Source organism: Emydura macquarii, unplaced genomic scaffold, assembly GCF_026122565.2.
Source record: "Emydura macquarii macquarii isolate MOO-44397 ecotype Brisbane River unplaced genomic scaffold, CSIRO-AGI_Emac_v2 contig_2742, whole genome shotgun sequence".
Taxonomy (NCBI): Eukaryota; Metazoa; Chordata; order Testudines; family Chelidae; genus Emydura; species Emydura macquarii.
The window spans coordinates 335,141-354,697 of record NW_027132879.1 but is presented as its reverse complement, the minus strand read 5'-3'; the positions used below and the strand labels follow the sequence as shown (position 1 = coordinate 354,697).

At 41.1% G+C, this 19,557-nt stretch overlaps 1 protein-coding gene across 3 annotated transcripts in view; it reads right to left on the bottom strand.

The window, feature by feature from the left end:
- Positions 1–19,557, bottom strand: part of OXSR1 (oxidative stress responsive kinase 1) — a 115,302-nt gene that overhangs the window by 14,129 nt on the left and 81,616 nt on the right. For all 3 annotated transcript variants that reach the window (XM_067566182.1, XM_067566184.1, XM_067566183.1), the window contains 6 exons: positions 15,918–16,027; positions 12,908–13,009; positions 10,608–10,741; positions 8,958–9,006; positions 5,046–5,111; positions 4,637–4,759 (listed from right to left, as the gene is read on the bottom strand). In XM_067566182.1, coding sequence (XP_067422283.1) covers positions 4,637–4,759; positions 5,046–5,111; positions 8,958–9,006; positions 10,608–10,741; positions 12,908–13,009; positions 15,918–16,027 — 584 coding nt within the window. The remainder of the gene's footprint in view (positions 1–4,636; positions 4,760–5,045; positions 5,112–8,957; positions 9,007–10,607; positions 10,742–12,907; positions 13,010–15,917; positions 16,028–19,557) is intronic.

Here is a 19,557-nt window from a genome sequence, read left to right as displayed (position 1 = left end):
CCCAGAATTGCAGTCCTATACCTCCTTTGTGCTTCTCATAGATGCCACTGTTTTTGCAAGACTGGGTGTTAACCCCCGTATCTTGGCCAAATTCCACTTCGGGGGATTTAAATTCTGCCTCTTTATATTCCTCATGCAGTGTTAAGTGGATACGGGATCTTTACTTCCTGAACTAAACGGTTCAACAGAATTGCTTCTTTTAAATAGCGGTCACATTTCATTCCGGATATGACTGCATGTTAGTGTTCACATTCTGTATATCTGTTTCTTCACTTTGCTAAAGAAGTTTGGGACCCTGTGGGATGAAAGCTTCTACATAAATGATATTCATCTTGGATTTTTTTCTAGTTTCCTCTTTATAGAAAACTAAAATCATTTAGATGTGTTTTCTACAAATCTATTTGCTTAGCCTTGGTCTACATTCACCTGTAAATTCAGCGGCAGTCAACGGGAGTTACACAAGCTACACAGAGTAGCTTGCGTAACTCCTATCGACTGCTGTACTTCCCTTCTGCGCGCCGTCTTCACTGCACTGCGCCGACGGGAACTGCATTCCCATCGACGCAGCGCTACGCCACTTGAGGGGGTGGATTTACTGCGTCGACTTCCTGATCGATTGAGCGGGTCTATACTGACCGCTCAATAGATCCAGAAAGATCGATCTGATGGTGGCGACTTTGCCGCCGTCAGTATAGATATACCCTCACTCATTAAAACTACTTATTCTTACATTTCAACAACAGACAAACTAATGCTATTTCTATTCATTATTAAAAATGAAAACTAAGAAAAATATAACTACTCTCTCACTCAGCAAACTGGCTCAACTTTTAATTTCTGATAGAGAAACTAACTGAGCTGTTTATTCCCTCTGGAGTTTAGACACTCAAATTAGAGACAAAATGCAACACACATGCTCTTAAAAGATTTACCTTCCACTATAAAAATGAATGTATCTTTGTGTATAATGGCACACTGCACATTCATGCTCAAACCACTTCAGTAATTACTTTCACATTCTTTAAGTGAGCTAATACAGTTTAAAAACAAACCGGGTCATTGTATATACAAGATGATACCCCTAACATATAATCCTGTTCTTTAATTCTTGTCCTCTCTCTTCCCTATTCTGTCCTGTTTGTATCCTTATTGCCCTCACCTGCCCCGTGTCAGTTTAGATTGTAAGCTTTGGGGAAGAGGCAGTGTCTCTGTGCAGTGTCTAGCATATTTTTGAGCTCTCAGACAAACAACTCTTCTAAGTTCCACTGACTCATTTCTTGTGGTATTCAGACACTCTTGGAAACGAGCATTTTGCAACCGATGAAGGGCTACCTAGGAAAGCTGTGTGCTACAGATGGGAAGTGTCTATGGGAATAATGCCAAATGGCTTTTCCTACATTTTGCCTGGAAACATGTCAAGTGAGGGCTTAATGGTGGCATGGATTTCAGGTTTTACCTTTTCAGCTGGATTAGACTCTTCCCCATACACCATCCGCATTTGGCCACAGTGGAGAAGTTCCTCCTACACAGTATTCTCTACAACCGGCTGGTCTGGGAGCAAGACTTTTGTACTTTCTTTGGTGGAGAGGCTCTGGTAGTATGTTACAAATTGGCCAAAGGTAGTCTTGGATATTTGAAAATGGTATCTCCCAACACCGTTGCTACCATCTGGCATTGGATCAAGCTAGTGGCAAGATAAGAATTTTGCTCTTCTGTTGAGCTGTTAGTTTTATTATTACTAGGTGCTCCTCGAAGAACTCCCACCCAAGTATTGACCCAGCCTGACCCTGATTAACTTGTGAAATCTGAATGGATCACAGTAGAAGGAATAATATGTATTCAATTATCAAAGAATCTTTAGCTAGTCCAAATATTGGGAATGGAGATAAAGCGTCAATTCTCTCTCTCCCCACCTCAATTGGAAAAAACAAATAAGCCATGTTCAAAACACAATAGGGGCCAGAGCTGAAACAGGGTATCATGATTTCATCAACAAGATATGAGAACTGCATGTTTTTAATTTTCTCAGAAACAACATTAGGGTATTTTGGAATATGAGACTCCTTTAAAATTAGCCTTATAATTTAAAATATAGGGAGACAGTATTTTGTATCTGAGAGTGTCCTAGCGCAAGACTTTCAGAATTATCTATCTGATATGGTAAGATAATCACTGGCAGAATAGTAACAGGCTGAGCACAAAGAAAGCTAGTCAAATTTGTAACTGGAAAGCTAACAAATCAAAACAGAATAAATGTAACCAGCAAGTGTATTAGAAAAGTATGTAACTGCAAATATTAACAGGCACCTTTTAAAAGAAAATTCTATGGTTGAGAAAAACTTGTCATTTTGCAGAGACATAAGAGAATTTCTACACAGTTCATAAATAGAAGAGATCTAATGAAACAGAAGACAGAAATGTTTTAAAGGGGCAAATGTTTAAGTAACTTCCCAAGAGAAAATAACTTCAGTAAAAAAATATTTGAAGAAGTCTGCAAAAGCTCATTCTTTGGTTTTCCTTAATTAAATCTGAGAACCATTAAAATCCATAATACACCGAAGGTTATATGCTGCTGTGAAAGGGAAGAATTAGACAGAGATTGCAGCAGACTTCAGAAAACATCTTTGAAGTGGTAGTGTTTGGAATGATAAGCATATACACTACTGAACATTTAAGATTTACAAAGGCTTCAAGTATTATACCTAAAGATGAGATTTAGTCATGGTTATCTTTAGTAAACATCATGGACAGGTCACAAGCAACAAACAAAAATTCAGAGAAGCCCATGACCTGTCCATGACGTTTACTAAAAATAACATGACAAAATGGGTTTGAGGCAGTGGTCCCCAAACTTGTCCTCTAGCAACCCTCCTCCTCCCTTGGCAGTAACAGAATGTGCTCATGTCCCCCTGGGCCAGGAGTGGGGTCATGGCTGAGTGCAGGGGCCAGAGGCTGAGCTGCGGCCAAGACCCACAGCAGATCCGGGGCCTCAGCTGTGGCCAGGGGCAGAGTGGGGCTGGGGCAGAGTGGGGGCTGGCCCAGGTTCTGACATTCCCCTCCCCCAGATGTTCTTCTGCACCCCCTAGGAGGGCACATCTCACAGTTTGGGGACAAGAGCTGGAGTCCTGCTGCAGGAAAGGAATGGGGGAGGGGCTAGGGGAGGGAGGGTCCAGGACCGCTGCCTGGGAGCTTCACGGTTTCCTGCCGCACACAGTGGCTCGGAGCTGCAGGGGCCTCCGCCACCTGGGATCTGTGGGGACCAGCTTGGAGCTCCATGCTGTTCCCACCGACCACGTTGGCAGGGAGGCTGCAGCAGATCGGTGCTCCAGGGCTGGCGGCTCTGAGCTCCACCCTCCACCTGGGGCCACTCAGAGCTGCCGGGGGGCCCTGCTGCCTATGGTAGCTTGGAGCTCTGAGCTCCCTCTGCTGCCTGCAGCACAGTTCAGAACTCCAGGGTCTGCCTGACACCCACAGCAACTCTGAGCTCTGTGGGCCCCCACTGCCTGGGATGTGCAGGGACCGGCCTTAAAGCTGCAGGGTCTTCCTGTCGCCAACAGGGGCTCCCCCCATTGCAACTCAGCGCGCCAGGCTCCCTCCACCACCAGCAGGCAGCAGAGAACTGCAGGGTCCCCCCCAACACCCATGGTGGCTCAGAGCCCCAGGGGCCCCCACCAGCCCAGGGTTCCCCTGCCACCTGGAACTGGTGACAGGGAGCTCCAGGGTGCCACCTGGGACCGGGGGAAAGCGGGGTGGGAGGGAAGGGAGGAGGCCACAGACAAGTGCCACTCAGAGCTTGGGGGCAACTGCCATGGTTCAGAGCTCTGGGTCCCCGCTGCTCACAGCAGCTGGGAGATCCAGAGCCCCCGTCAGCTGACAGCTCCAGCCCTGCACCCCAAGGTTGAAGGAGAAAATGTCAGAGGTTTCTGGAAGTTACGGAACCTGTGATTTTCATGGCCTCCGTAACAGTCTCACAGCCTTAACTATACCTCAGGTTTTTTAGCCACAAAATATAATACTGTAAAATCCGTAATTACTTAGGACATCACAGATACCACTCGACTGCACCCTGGGGCCATGCAATTCCATGGCAAATGCTGGGATAGAGCTCTGTTCCACCTGCCCAATCACAAGCCCCAGTTACTTGAACTCAACAAGAATTCGTTGTGTAAGACCTATGATGCAGTTGAGCAGTTCTGATTCTATCACGGAGGGGACAGTGATAGCCACAGTAGTCAGGTCAACAGTACTTAAGATATGTTACAAAAAACAGTGTTAGGTAGTCTGTACCACAGGCGTTTTAAATCAGCCACAAGACTATCCTGATTCTCTACAATATTAATCCGCTGGACTGGAACCCAGGAGATCTGGATTCAAATTCCCAGCTCTACTACAGACTTTTGTGTAATTCTGGGCAAGTCACAAGCTCTGTCCCTCAATATCTCCTCTGTAAAATAGGGATACTACTGCTTCTCCTATCCTGTCTCTCTCAGATCTGGTTAGACTGTAAATTCTCCAGGACAGGGACTGTCTTACTGTGTATGTGTAAGATTTCACACAATGGGACTCAAGTCAGCTGAAGCATCTTGGCACTACTGTGATGCAAATAATACAATTGTTGCAGAATCCAGGGGCTCACCCTGAGCTGTGAAATTGCTGCTCTGCCTTCCTCGCTTTCTTCATCTAGTTCATCATCACTCCACTCCCAGCCACCATCTTCAGTCTTATGAAGACGCCCACTGGAACCTGGGACCCTCCGGACCTGTTCAGAGAGAGAGAAACAACTGCTGTATGAAGCAGATAATTCCAATAGTCTTTTTAGGAAAAATGTGTCCAAACATCATCTAAACTGACAGCCTGGATTCTAACAAGGTGCTTGAGGACCTTATAAAGGATTAGTGAGTTTATGTCTCGAAGACATTAGAATACCACAATGCTAACTAAGAATTAGTCCAAAACTTTGTGAGCACAGTGAATTATAAAAACTAGCACAACTGTGACATCCCTGTTAAACAAAGGTGGTCACTGTCCAATCTGCATCTTGGTACCTTTTTAGCTCTTTCAGTGATTGTTGGTGCTCTCTGCAACATCTTTTCTTGCAGAAATTCTTTATTCTGAAAAAGAAAAATATTTTAGTACCTAATTCACTCTTCTACTGTTGAAAGTCATTTTATGGCTCATGAAGCATTTTTTCGGCCATAAAAACCATTATTCAAGCTACTTTTAATAAAACCAGGAAGACACTGTTACCGTTTGGGAGTCAACATAGTTCTTTCTAAGAACATCCGCAAGATGTAACAAGAAGCAATTCATCATTCATTCCCCAGGACTGCAGTTTAGAATTTCTCTAATATGTATGCTAATCCTATATACTTTTTCATCAGTGACAGATTTCCCACCGCAAAATGATGCAGGATTAGCAAGTGAGAAGTGGTATACAAGAAACTTATTTTCCTTAAAATTCTACTGAATCACTGCAAAATATTTAGCCACTGAAAACTAGAAATTGACCTAATTTAAAAAAATTAGGCAGGAAATACAGGCACTGATTTTTGTTTTTGCCAGGGGGTGCTCCTCTCCGGTTCTGCCCCTGAGGCACCCACCACTTGTTCCTTTCTCCCCCGCTCCTGCCTTAAGAGCGAGCAACCGGGGAGTGGGGAGCAGGAAGCAAGCGGCAGGGGGAAGGAGGGGCCTTGGGGGAAGAGGCCGAGTAGTGGTGAAGCACAGGCAGAGCCATGGTCCAGGTACCAGTGGCCCTCCTGCTTCTCAGAGCTTCCAGAGGGGATGCTCCAAAGGTGACAGACAAGCACACCTCCAAAGAGAGATGCACCGCATCTGGCATTTCTTGCCCTCTTATACCCGCCACCCATGCTGTGACTCGTGGATCCTGAGCACCACCACCCCCCTTTTTTTTTTGGTGGGTGCTTGAACCCCTGAGCAACTACAGAGTCAGCACCTATGGCAGGAAATAAGAAAAACTGGCAACTGCAGAGCCTTTTAACAGGCCACTTTATTTGGTATGTCACATACTGTCTTGCTGGCACGCTAATACTATTTAATTCAGTCCTATCCCCCTTTGCTCTCAAACTGGTCCCTTCCCTGCGGTCAGTGGTAAGTCATCTCAGATGCCAGTGTGAGGAGTCAGGAACAGCCAAGCCAATACATGGAAAATGTGATTCATGAGCTGGGGCTAGAGAGAGTTACAGAACAGCACTAGAAATGCACAACACATGTGATTTTCAAGGAGGAAGTCCATTATGTTGCATACAGTGGAATAAATTTCAACATGTGTAAGCAGTATCCCCTAGCATTAAAATTCCCCTGAGACCCTTGTCTATTTCACACACAGTATATAGAATAAGGATCAGACCAATGGTCCATCTAGCTCAGTATCCTGTCTTCCCACAGTGGATGGTGTCAGATTCTTCAGAGGGAATAAACAGAACAGTGTAACTATCGAGTGATCCATAACCTGTTGTCCAGTACCAGCTTCTGGCAGTCAGATGTTTATGGACACCAAGAGACTGGGGTTGCGTCCCTGACCATCTTGGCTAATAGCCATTGATAGACTTGTCCTCCATGATCTTATCTAAATCATTTTTGAACCCAGTTATAACTTTTGGATTTCACAACACCTCCTTGCAAAGAGTTCTACAGGTTGACTATGCCTTGTCTGAAAAAGTACTTCCTTATATTAGTTTTAAACCTGCTGCCTTTTAATTTCATTGGGTGATGCCTAGTTCTTATGTTATGTGAGGGGGTAAATAACACTTCTCTATTCACTCTCTCCACACCATTCATGATTTTATAGTCCTCTATCATATGCCCATTAGTCATTTTTTTTATATGTTGAACAGTCCCAGTCTTTTTCTCTCTTTTCGTCTGGAAGATGTTCCATATCCCTAATCTTTTTTGTTGCCCTCCTCTGTACCTTTTAATTCTACTGTATCTTTTTTGAGATGGGACAACCAGAACCGCACACAGTATTCAAGGGGTGGGCATACCAGGGGTTTCTATAGTGGCATGATGATATTTTCTGTCTCATTATCTATTCCTTTCCTAATACTTCTTGCTGCAGCATATTGAGTAGATGTTTTCAGAGATCTAGCCAATGACTCCAATATCTCTTTTTTGCGTGGTAACAGCTAACTTAGAACCTATAATTTTGTACAGTTGGCATTTTTTCCACTGTGCATTACTTTTACTCATCAACGTTGAATATCATCTGCCATTTTGTTGCTCAGTCACTCAATTTTATGGAGATCCCTTTAATTCTTCGCAGTCAAATTTAGACTTAACTATTGAGTAATTTAGGATCATCTGCAAATTTTGCCACCTCACTTTTTACCCCCTTTTTTAGATCATTTATCAACATGTTGAACCACATTGGTCCCAGTACAGAACCTTGGGGGACACCACTATTTACTTCTCTCCACTGTTGAAAGCTGACCATTTATTCCTACCCTTTGTTTCCTGTCAAGTTAAATTTGTCAGCTTAGCAACTGATAAAAGTATTTAAGTTAATTTCATATGCACAAAAACTTCACACTTTTTACTTCAGCTGTTTAAGCATTGCCTTCGCATACAGTAACATTGTTTTTTATTAAAACATACAGTCCTTTGGGGTAGTTTAATAAAAACGTAGTAAAGGTTTTACAAGCAAAAAGCATAACAGAATATCAATTACTAAACTAATCACAACCAGATAGGGAAGGGTTAATAATACATAAGCAAAAGCAACTAGCAGTTTCAGACAGACAGTAGGCCCCTATATATTTAAATGGTATAACTACAGATGTAATACATAGATCATGCTCTCCCTTAGATTAGATGCATTTATTTTGACAGTTTCACCTGCACTCTGCCCACCAACCCATGTACTTTGAAATTACTAACATGCCAAATATGAGAGCTTAACCCACTAAAAAATAATCAGCCAGAAAAATGTTTCCTCACTTCCATCCAAATATGGAATTCTCCCCTTATCCTTCCCCCACTACCCTTACCCTCCCAAAAAGGTACCTTGGCTCAAAGCTTATAACAAGAGAGAAAGAAATAATCTGCCCTGATCTAGTGACAGATTTAAGGTCCAGTATCTTGCAACCCACCCTCTTGGTCTAGAAATGGGAGTTTTATATCATTTGGTATAGGAGACTCCTAGCTTTCAACATGATACAGCACTTGCTGCTAGTCTTGGAGAGCTCTGAAACACTGGACTTCTTCCAGGTGTTATGCCATGAATGGTATCCTAGGTTGTTTTTGGAGGTTTCTGAGAGGTTAGTTACATTTAGTCCTTCTTAGGCCTGTACAGCTGGATTCCGCAACGTCCTCTACACTTGTGCCAATGTATAGGGTACGCGTAGCTCCCCAAGACCGTGAAAGGCAGGCTGCATCCTTACTCACTGAGGAATGTAGCTACATGGCAGTGAAAGGTTCCGGTGGGAAGAGGCAGTGGAAAAAGTCTCAAGCAGAGCTACTGGAGCTTTTCCCCACTGTCTCCCTCTGCTGGAGCCTTTCTACTCTATTTGCCTAAGTTGCGCCTTACCATCTACACAGCTACTTTATACCTGTGCTAGCTGGGCATGCAGTGTCTAGCTCTACACACTGCAAGCGTAGACATACTTTTAGCTGGCTTTAGAGGTGGAGGATAAAAAAAGTAAACCCAGTGGAGGATAAAAAAAGTAAACTCAGTGAAAGATGTTAAAAACACTCAAAGATTTTTAAAATAGTATCTGTGAAACATGTTTCTTTAACAGACTACATGATTTGATACCATAGAAAAGTTTTAGCTCATTAATTTGCAACAAGCAGTCTAACTCAGATTATCACTAGTTGTAAATAAAACAGTGGACCCAAACTCATGCCTTAAAGCTTCTATACTGTGCCACATATTCCATTATGCATAATTCACTTCCACACAATTTTGGAATGACAAATTGAGTTAGAAAGTTTTATCATACCTTTGCTTTTGTGAAAAATTTGTGTCTTAAGAGCTCTGCTGCTGTTGGTCTATTAACAGAAGAGGGAGAAAAATAGTTATAAATGTTACTTTGAAATGTAACGTATTCTTCCAAGCTGCTTGCCTCATTCACCACAATCTGCCTACAACATGAAAGATGCAATTAGTGAACAATCTCCATTCATAGGTCTCCATTAAGTAACAAGATAACACATTTTGAATCTTAGGCTGCTTATTCAGGAAAGAAAAAAATGAAGAGGGTTTAAATTTTAACTGGTGTGAATGCTTCTGCTTCTTTGCTGCCACTCATGCTAAAAATCAGCTTTATATTTTGGGGGATAAAAAGTTAGCATGCTTCTGATGGAAATACTTCATTCTGAGAGCCTCAATGTATACACCTATACAGTAAAGAAAAACCTGCAGCTGTCCCCTGTGCCAGCTGATTTGGGCTCGTGGGGCTCACGCTACGGGGCTGTTTCACTGCTGTGTAGACTTTCGGGTTTGGGCTGGAGCCCAGGCTCCAGGACCCTGCAAGCTGGGATGGGGTCCCAGAGTTCAGGCTGCAACCCAAGCCCAGTAGTCTACAAAACGGTGGAACAGCCCCACAGCCGGAGCCCCACAAGATCGAGTCAGAGGGCATGGGCCAGACACAGGTGTCTAGTTGCTGTGTAGACATATCCAATAAGGATAAAAGCAAATATAAATAAAAGCAAAAGCAATGGCTCTTCTCCAGAGGTATGCACCTCAGTTCACACTTCTGCTTTAAGGCAGATGGCTACTAAATACTAATACTGCATTGAGTTAGCTATCTTTGGAAAGTGATGTATGGAGACATTACACATTTAGGAGGTGGCACAGATATATTTTAACTTATCTGCTGGCATTATTTGGCTAATACTGGTTTGTGAGCTCTTCTAGTTTATGTTACTGCCTTTGTTTTACTCATCTATACATTTCCTAGCACAATGGAACTCTGTCTGTGGCTTCAAGCCCTTGCCATAGAAGGGAAGGGAAGGGAAGGGAAGGGAAGGGAAAGGGAGGAGTAATGAATTGGGAATTGCAAGTCCATTTGCTTTTTTCAACACACTTAGTAACACTGAACAGATGATCAACTACTTGCAGTGAGAGGATGACTTAAAATCGCTGTATCAGGATATTTTAAAGGATTTGCATGGATGAGAGAATGTGTTACGGGAAATCTGCCAATATTTTATGTAGCTTCCTTTAAAAAAATACTCCTTATAACCAAAGTGAGTCAAGATTGCACTAAGATGTCTTGTATTTGCAAATTTAAAAACAATGTATATTTTAAACACTCCACAGGTAAACACACCTAGTTCATAACCTGTACATTCTGATGTACAAAAAATACAGGGTGCTTTAACCAGAAGTGAGACAAAAATTGCAATGAACTCTCTGCAATTAAGTAGAGTACAACACTATGAGCAGTGAGCTAGATAGCGCTGGTTAACCAGAATGGAAGTTGTGTGTCTTGCCAGTCACATACATTTTTGAACATTTATCCCTATTTTTAAAAAATGATAACTATCAAGAGAATTTACTGTCACACTGCAGGTCCTCTGCAATCATCTTGGCTCGAAGATCGGAGAACTAACTAGGGCTTTTTTTTTAGTGTTGGTGGTAGCTTTACCTTTTTTCAGGGTCTTTCTGTAGGCATGATGAAATCATCTTCCTAAATGATTTCCCATACTTCTTCAGCATTTCTTTATCTTGCACACCAGTCTCTAAAGAAGGAGGATCATTCTGTAGTGTCAGCATTAAAACCTGAAAAAATTAAATTCATTGGAAACATCTAGGAGCACCAAAAATTCTCCACAGAAGTAGGGGCTAGGGAACCCAACACAAATAGCAGCCTGATGCATTCTGCTGATGCTCATCTTTAACATGTTAGGAGTTGCAATACAGGCATCAAACTAAAAGCAAGGTCAGAGTAAGTTTTCAGGTCAGTCATGCCAGCATGATGCAGTCCCAAGGGGAAGAAAAGGGACACAGCATTTCTGCCAAGCCTGCTCATTTTACAGGCACTGGTCATATGGACCTTAGATTCAAATGCTCAGTCCAGATCTCCCTACTGGTATCTCTTAGCCTTTTGGAGAAGTGGGAGTTAGAAAAAAATATGACTAATTATGCATATAAAAACACAAAGGATAATTCACACACGCACTCTCATTCAGTGTACAATTTCTTCAATTGCACCCAACAAAACAAAACCATTCTGAAGAAACAGAAGAAAACTGTTCTTGCTTCCATCTTCAGTCCTTGTCACCTAGATACAGGTTTCACCAACCAGCCTGCAGCATATTTAAAGAGGTTTCCACTGCTCTAAAAATGCAGTGGTCCATTAATTCATGCAGAATTATACAATCAATGTAAATGCAGGTTGATATTTTCATGTCACAATTATGAAAACAATGACAATTTAAGTGACCTTAATACCCCAGGATCTGAACTTGTGAAGTTTGAATACAGTAATCATAGAACTGAATGCAGCCCTCAAAATCTACTGTAAAATGGTACTAAAATTCCATGGTCACATAAGGAAGTATTAGTGAAAACAACACCAGCTAGATCAGTGAATATCTGTCTGAACACATGGTTGCTTTGCATACCAGGTGCATTGTTAACATGCACACTGACTGTATCTGAAACCAACTCAGTTGTTCAAGGCCTTGCGTGCAAAGGAAAGTTGCACCAGTTTAACTAAAGGTGCTATTTTAACTTCAACAAATTAAAACAGCAACTTCAGTTCAACTGGTGCAAGCCGCTGGCTAGACTCTTATTTCAGTTTAAGACAGGTGTATTTCAGGTTAGCTTCAGTCAATAAGAAGTATGCTTAAATTAAATCAAAATTTGCTACTCAAACTGAAATTAGAGGCCACAAAAGGCTTTGCACTGGTTTAACTGAACTGGTTTAAAAATGGATTTAAAGTAAACTGGTGCAATTTCTGTGCATAGACAAGGATTAAGGTGAGTCTCTTTTCAGACTATTTGTCAAGCCCATTAAATGTTTCAGTTCTGAATATAATTGTTCTCTGGAAAACAGGTTTGTTCCATTGATGTTGGCTGGTGAAAACTTGCCTTTAATTCATTAGCAATAGTCAGGGTAAGTGGTTGCAAGTTTTTGCAAGAATTTGAAAAGTAATATAATTCTAAAGCACCTATTTGAAAATCCAGAGTACATAAATCAAGTATTTGAAGAGAAAGGACAAGTCTTCTGCACAGCAAATATCTTTGACAAAACTATTACAACTGGTGCTTATGCAGGTAAAACTTTTGTCACCCCAGGTTGTGGAAAAAACACCCCGCTGAGCGACAAGTTTTGCTGACATAAGCGCCAGTGTAGACAGCACTATGTGGGTGGGAGAGCTCTCCTGTCAACATAGCTACTGCCTATTGTTTAGGTGGTTTTAGGTCGTTGGTGGGATGGGAGAGCAGTCTCCAGCTGATATAACGCAGTTATACTAGTGCTTATGCCAGCAAAACTTATGTCGCTCAGGAACACTGAGGTAGGAGAGGACTGGTCATCTCCTTACCCAGGGGTCTTTGGATACCTTATTAGAGGTTTTGAACCACTGTTTTTTCTACAACTCTAAAAGAAAAGACTGCTATGTTGCTTTTAAATGATCCAGGTAAGATGTATAGCAGACTACTCACGAGTGATGATCTGCACAGGGAAGGGTATATATATTTGAACAGAACTATTTTCTATTTTAAACACAAAAAAAGAGTTTAACTTTTAAAAGGACTTCCTCATAGAGATTTTAAAATGTAGCTGAGTGAGTCTGATGGTATTTTACAAATACAATCACAAAGGGCAGGCAGCTTTTCAACAAGAGAAAATAAGGCTGACCACATTCTTTCAAATAACCTCAGGAAATACTGTTTACCAGTGGGTTTTCTCACCACAAGTATCTGAAGATTACTGCTCACCTTCATTGGTGGGTATTTGTGATAAGGAGCCGCCCCTGTAGCCAGCTCTATAGCAGTGATCCCAAAACTCCAGATGTCTGCCTTGAAGTCATAACCTCTGACCTGAAAAGTAAAAGATATTACTCTACACATTTTTAATTATCCCAACTCTCTCTCTGCCTACAGGCTTTGAATGGGGCTTGTCAAATGTTTGCATCTTTTCTTCACCCTCAAGGACTCTGAAAGATATGCATCTTCCATTAACCTTAGCTGGCACTGTAATTATACCCAGAAAAGAACACGCCTTTCTTTCCCTTTCAGTTCCTTCCTGGCTGCAAATCAGAAAGCATGTCAGGTAGAACAGTCATATCTGAAGATGATCATATGTATGCCTTGTACAATACTTTTCATATGCCACACAACAAGTACTATGGTCACATCAAGATGGCTGGTAGGCATTGGGTTCAACCAGGTTTTGGTTTCCATGCTAACATGGAAAGTCAGACTGCTTGGATATGATTGAAATAGTCAGTTAATGGACTGAAAGGCATAGCCCCACACAGTCATATGTCTAATCAACTACATTGTTAATCCAGCTGCAATCACATACAGTCCTGAAACAGGTTAGCGCTCTACTCTTTGCACTGGGAAGTCTATGCCAGCCTGGAGTTGAGCTTGACCACTGGCAAACACCTCATTCCTGCTTGTAGAACCCTTTGCAGACATTTCATATTTTGCTTTCCATTGGATTATCTTTTGGTTTAATGGGTATTAGTAGTTTTCACACTAGATGTTGCACGGGTAGATTTGTTCAGTAAAGCCGTATAGCACTTTAATCTCCTATGTAAAGAAAAAATATTTCATATGCCAATAAACCTTTTTCCTCATTAACATTACCTAGTGTTTTGGCATCTGAAATGGATAATTTACTTTCTCCACTGCAGGGAAGACACACTGTGTACCAGCTTCAATGAGAACTACAAACCCCCAAGTGTTTTGCCAAAATGAAAATTGTTGGCATTTCCTGCTCTCACTACGCCCATGGAAGAAGACCACAAGAGTTGAATCAGTACAAATTTAAGCAGTACTGCATCATGTAAGTTAACAATTACTTTAGGAGAAGGCCCTAATTGAAGCCAAAAGTTTTGCTCAAACTACCTTTAAGGAATCAGACTAATTGTTCCTTTTTGAAGAACACTTCCAGATTTCAATTTAACTGTTTTATATTCACATTGGTAAATTAAATCTGATAAGTTTACTATACTTTGTTTACCTTGTATTAGTTCCTTAAATTCTGCAGGCAACACTTTTTTTGGTCTCTGGACACTCCATATCTAGCCTGCCTGGGATACTCCGGTTTGATGGGATTTAAGTGATAAACTGCTGGTAGTGATCTCATTTAACTATGTAAACTTGCCTTCCTTGTATTTGTATGATTATATTAATAGAGAAAAAACCTCTGTAAAGCTCAATAAAATTATATCACAACACACTATGTGACTCAATGCTGGAGAATAAATTTAACTATAATCAAAGACAAACAACAGCGAAGCACAGTGTGAGTCTTGTATACAAATACCACAATACATTTTTTCCAATAAACTTTAAGCACCTAATTTATGGCTTCCAATTACACTACAAAATCCTGTTTGTAAATTAAAGTCAGTGAGGAAGCTTTCAATTCCTAGAAATGAGTTGATACAGAAAATGGCTCCCCAGAGGGAAAATAGATCCTCACCTTAATTTTGATGCAGAATACACCAATCACCTTAATTTGTTTATACTTTTATGGATTTAGATCAATTAAATTTCTCTCTTCAATTTGTGCCATAAGTTGTTTGCCAATCAAAATGTGCATAGTATTTAAAGGGATAATGGTGGGATAGGGAGGTTTTATTATCCCAAAATTAAGAAAAGGAATTGGGTCAAAAATAATTTGATTTTCTACTACTTTTTCTATTTATCTTTAACAAGACACCACCGACACCTGCTGGAAGAGAATGGCATGGTATAAACAGCCTTTCAAAATAATTTCCTGCAATAAACTGCACACTCAGGCTTTACGAATCTCTGTAGTCCCCAGAATATATGTCTCAACAGAAATTACTTTATTTATTCGTAATTAAGCCTTTTCTCTGCAGTCACATTTCCCTCCTGGTTAAAGATCTTTATTACCACTTTATTCTTTCAGCATTCCCCTTTCTCAACCCCTTTCTTTGATCTGCTGGTCTTTCATTGATCTAGTCCCCTCCCCTCCCTAATAGCAAATATTCTGGGCACAATCAGCCAGGAAAAGTCCAATAAGGCCCAGCTCAATACTGCTACATCTGCTCTGCCCTTTGTGCCTCCAGTTACATAAGGGAAAAAGAGCAGACATCACTTCCATTCTCTGCTGATTGATAATTCAAGAGAGGAGGAAGAAGCCAAAATCCTAGAGATGGAGCCACTCCTTTGCAATGGATACAAATGCTAACTAGGACTTCAGTAGAGTTGGAAAATTCATCAGGATAATGAGTCATCCCACAGGTCCCATCTTCCGCCCTCCCTCCCTCCCTCCAGTTTTCCTCCACACCAGTTACTAACATTTAGATTTGTTTTGTGTTGTTGGGAGTAGACTGTACTGCGTGTTTAAAGAGTAAATATTCTCTTACCCCTCCCATTATCCCCAATAACCTCCATTTTAATGGAGCACTGCAGCAAGCAACCACCATTGTCAGAGTTTAAGAAACAATCCTGGATCTTATGTAGCCTTTTATCAGAGGCTGGTAGGGATGACAAAGTACCTAACAGATAGATGAAGGGCCTGGAATTGTGAGTGCTCAAAGCTGGTTGAAATTTTAGAGAAAGCAGCCTGTACTATACCGAGCTGTATGAGTGCTGAGCTGTCCTCTGGGACCCTCCGAAAGTCACAATTGGTGGCATGAGGGTCAAGACACCACAGCGACCAAACCTTTTATAAACAAACGGCAATGACTTAACACACTTGCCATGTACAGTTTTCTAACAAGATGCTAGGAATTAAACAGTTTACCTGTTCCATGACTTCTGGCGCCATCCAGCAAGGGGTGCCCACAAAGGTTTTTCTTACTTTGTTTCTGGTAATGTCACCACCAGTGGCTAAAAATGCACTAACACCAAAGTCTGAAATAGCAAAAAGAGCCTGTAGTGAAGAAAATATCCTGAACGTGGGAAAAACACACAAGAAATCCCAGCTATCAGCTATGCAGCAGATGGCCATGTTTCACATGGGGAAGTTTCTGAAGGACTATGAAAGATCAACTAAGGCAAGTTAGTCCTTTGGCAGTGTTCATAACTAAATCCAGCACCATGGATACTATTCAGTTACATCAAAGAGATGTGAAGTGCAGTCCACAGAGGACAAAATTCTAATTTTTAATTATGGTCTTTGCGCCAGAGTGTGAATTAAAGACTACATACACCCTTAATCCACAGCAGATCTCCCATTGATGTCAATGGGAAGTTTGCACAGAGACTAAGGAGAAGATGGTCTTTACGCAGTAACAATAAGAGTTCAGCTAAGTGAGTTACTGTCTCCTTTAGCAACACACTCTTTCCTCTTCCTTCCCGCCCCTCCCCCAATCCTTTTTTGTTTCTCTTTTCTTCCAGTGTCTGCATGTCTTCTCTCTGTGCAGAAGCTCACCACCCACACAGGCTTTATTCACTTCCTTCCCTAAGCCATCTGTTTAAATGATTAGCAATAAATGTTGATGGTAACCTGAAAGCCTAAGGACAATGTAAACACCCCAATGAGAAGAGCAAAGGGCAGACAGGGAGCTCACACCTATCTACTGTCTCAGTGAGGGATGTCCCTTACTTTAGTCCCAAAGTTACCTGCATTCTAACCTGAAGAATGTGCTCCATCACTTTTGTTTCTGATATAAAGAGTTTTCCAACAACAAACAGTCAGAGGTGAGATTATGAAAAGTTATTTATACTCAAGAAAAGAATCCCACAGCATTTTAGGCTTCCTGAAATAATTTGCATCGCTTATTTAGGTCTGTCTCACATTTGAGCCTTGGGCAAATTAAGAGATACCAGTCAGAGCCATTATTTCATTCTGTTTGCAGACTTAGGAAGACTTCATTGCACTGGTTAGTGTTCTGTTTGTTAGGAAGCCTCTCCACCAGGCTGAAAGCGAGAGAGTAAGGTGTTTAAATAAAGAATTAGAGTTCGTAAAATGTGAGAAGTGTAATGTGGACCATGACTGCTTCATGCAGATGGGACGTGTAATATGGTGGGTTTTAGATACTATGCCACCAAGCTAAGTATATTCTGTCAATGGCTCATAACTAGGACACCGTACACTTTAATTGCGTATCTAAGTTAGCAAGCTATTGCCAATCAATGACAAAGTGGTAATGTTACTGGAATCAAGAAGTATGTCATGATAACTGTCTCCCACTGAAGTAGGATGCCATACAGAGGCAGTTAGAGAATGGATGCTGATCTCTCTATTGTATCAGTGTTTTAAATAAGCCCTCCTCCCCTTTGTCAAGCTGAAACATGATGACTGGCTATTCAAAGGCACCACACAATACCAATGTTAGTTCTAGTTAATTCATTAATTAAAATCATGCTTTTAAAAGAAGTTTAAGCTGAGTTTGCAATCACAACTCTGACATTTTGGTGCAACAGGGGAGCAGTATAGTGAATTTGTGAACAGTGACACCGCCATGCAGGAAAGAAGTGTGACACAAACTCTCTGCTCAGAGTGAGTGGAGCGCTATGTCAATAGACATTGCAACATGACAGTCACGGATCTGTGAGTGAGCCAGGGAGAATATTTTCAAGGAAGTTTCTGGGTATAAGTGTAAGTGCAGAGTAAAGGAAGAGAATTACACAAAATGGGGAAGAAATCATAGTAAGACTGCACTGATTTGTGCTGCATGTCAATGGAAAGATCAAAATCAACAAAAATTCAACTGATGGTCCTTTAAGGTTGCTTTTTAACCATCTTCTCCAAGTCCTCACCCCCACTCTGTTCTATTTGTTCCACAGTGCCCCACAATACCCATTTGCTACACAGAGTGCAGTGCTGGATTGCTGAAGGGGGTGGGTCTTGCTGAAGATTTTTGGCTGATGACTCCAAATGTAGCCTCTCTAGCTGGGAGTCTACAATACAATCTATTCTATTTTTTCATCTTTTTATAATTTTTTTATACAGACAATTTATACATACACAGAGAGACTTCCTCCAAGCCTCCCCTGCATAAAGCTCCATTTATCCCAAAGGATCCCAAAGCATTTGACAAACTGGTGTACAAATGATGGGCCTGATCTTGCAAGCTCTGAGTATGCAAGATTCCAAGTAACTTCAGTGGGAGTGTGGGTAGGGCTTGAGGATCCAACACTCAACACAGGAATTATCTCACCCACCAGTGAAGGGCAATTAATCTTTTCTGGCCTGAACAAAGAGCACATGGTAGCAATCAATGACAGTTTAATAGAGGAAATGAAAGAGACCATACCCAATTGTAACTACAGGAAGATTTTTTGGGGGCAAAATAGTTACCCCATGACATCCAGGTTAACAATCCTATTCCTATAAAAAGGATGTCTGTTTCACGTTCGCAAGTTGTCAGGATTTGGAGTTCTAATCTCATTCTGATAACTGGCTCTTCAGCAGCAGGGACCTCTCGTGTACTGGTTCAGCAAAGACTAAGGAAAGCATACCACTTTCTCCAGGAGCCCATATCTACCCTTTGCAATAGCAGAATAAGAGGGCACCCAGTTAAACTAAAGGCACCAACACTAAGACTGAAAAGTAAACACTTAATATGATACAAAATTAACCTAACTCACTACAATCAGAAATTAGAGGACAGGAGCTTAGCAGGATCCAGAAAAGGACTGAACATTTATATGATCAACATCATCCATGTTTCTACTCACTTGGATAAAAAATTGTTTTTTTTTTAAAAAGAACAAACCCCGTGCTTCAGGGCCTAAAACCACCATTATCTGTTGAGGATTCAGTTTCCTTTTATGGACAGGTTATCCTATCATTGTTTATCATGGAATTTCTTGTGCCTTCCTCTGAAGCATCTTGTAGTGGATACAGGACTAGAAATACCATTTTCCTGATCCAGTACAGCAATCTTTGTGCTTCTACAGAATCACTAAATCTGCAGCATCAAGGTTTTCCTTTGAGACCTCCCCATCCAAGTATTGACTAGTTTCATTCCTGCTTAACTTGTAAGATTTGATGAGGTTCCAAAACAAGGTTTGCTAAAATTAGGTGTATTTAGTTGAAGCCTCAGAATTTGTTTGGATAGAAATCATCCTAGTCTCCACTGGCGGTACTAGCAGAAGTCAGTGATATTTGTCCCTCACATTCCATGTATTTTTATGAAACCTCTACTTTCTAAAAATAAGAGCAATTTAAACTCTAGTAACAGATTGTAATTTAGGAAAGTTTTTCAAGTACCATAGGCATATTTTAAATAATGCACTTATCTTACTTCTATGCAGGGTAAAGGAAATGTCATTTGAGGCAAAAATGTGCCAGCATCAAAAATACAAGTCCTTTAAACAGCACACACACCACATTTCAGAAAAACATAAGACAAATGTATAAATTCCATCTTGGAACTCTGGCAATAAAACCCTTGAGCTCTTAATTTGTCTTGAGGTCACCAGAAAGCCTTGGT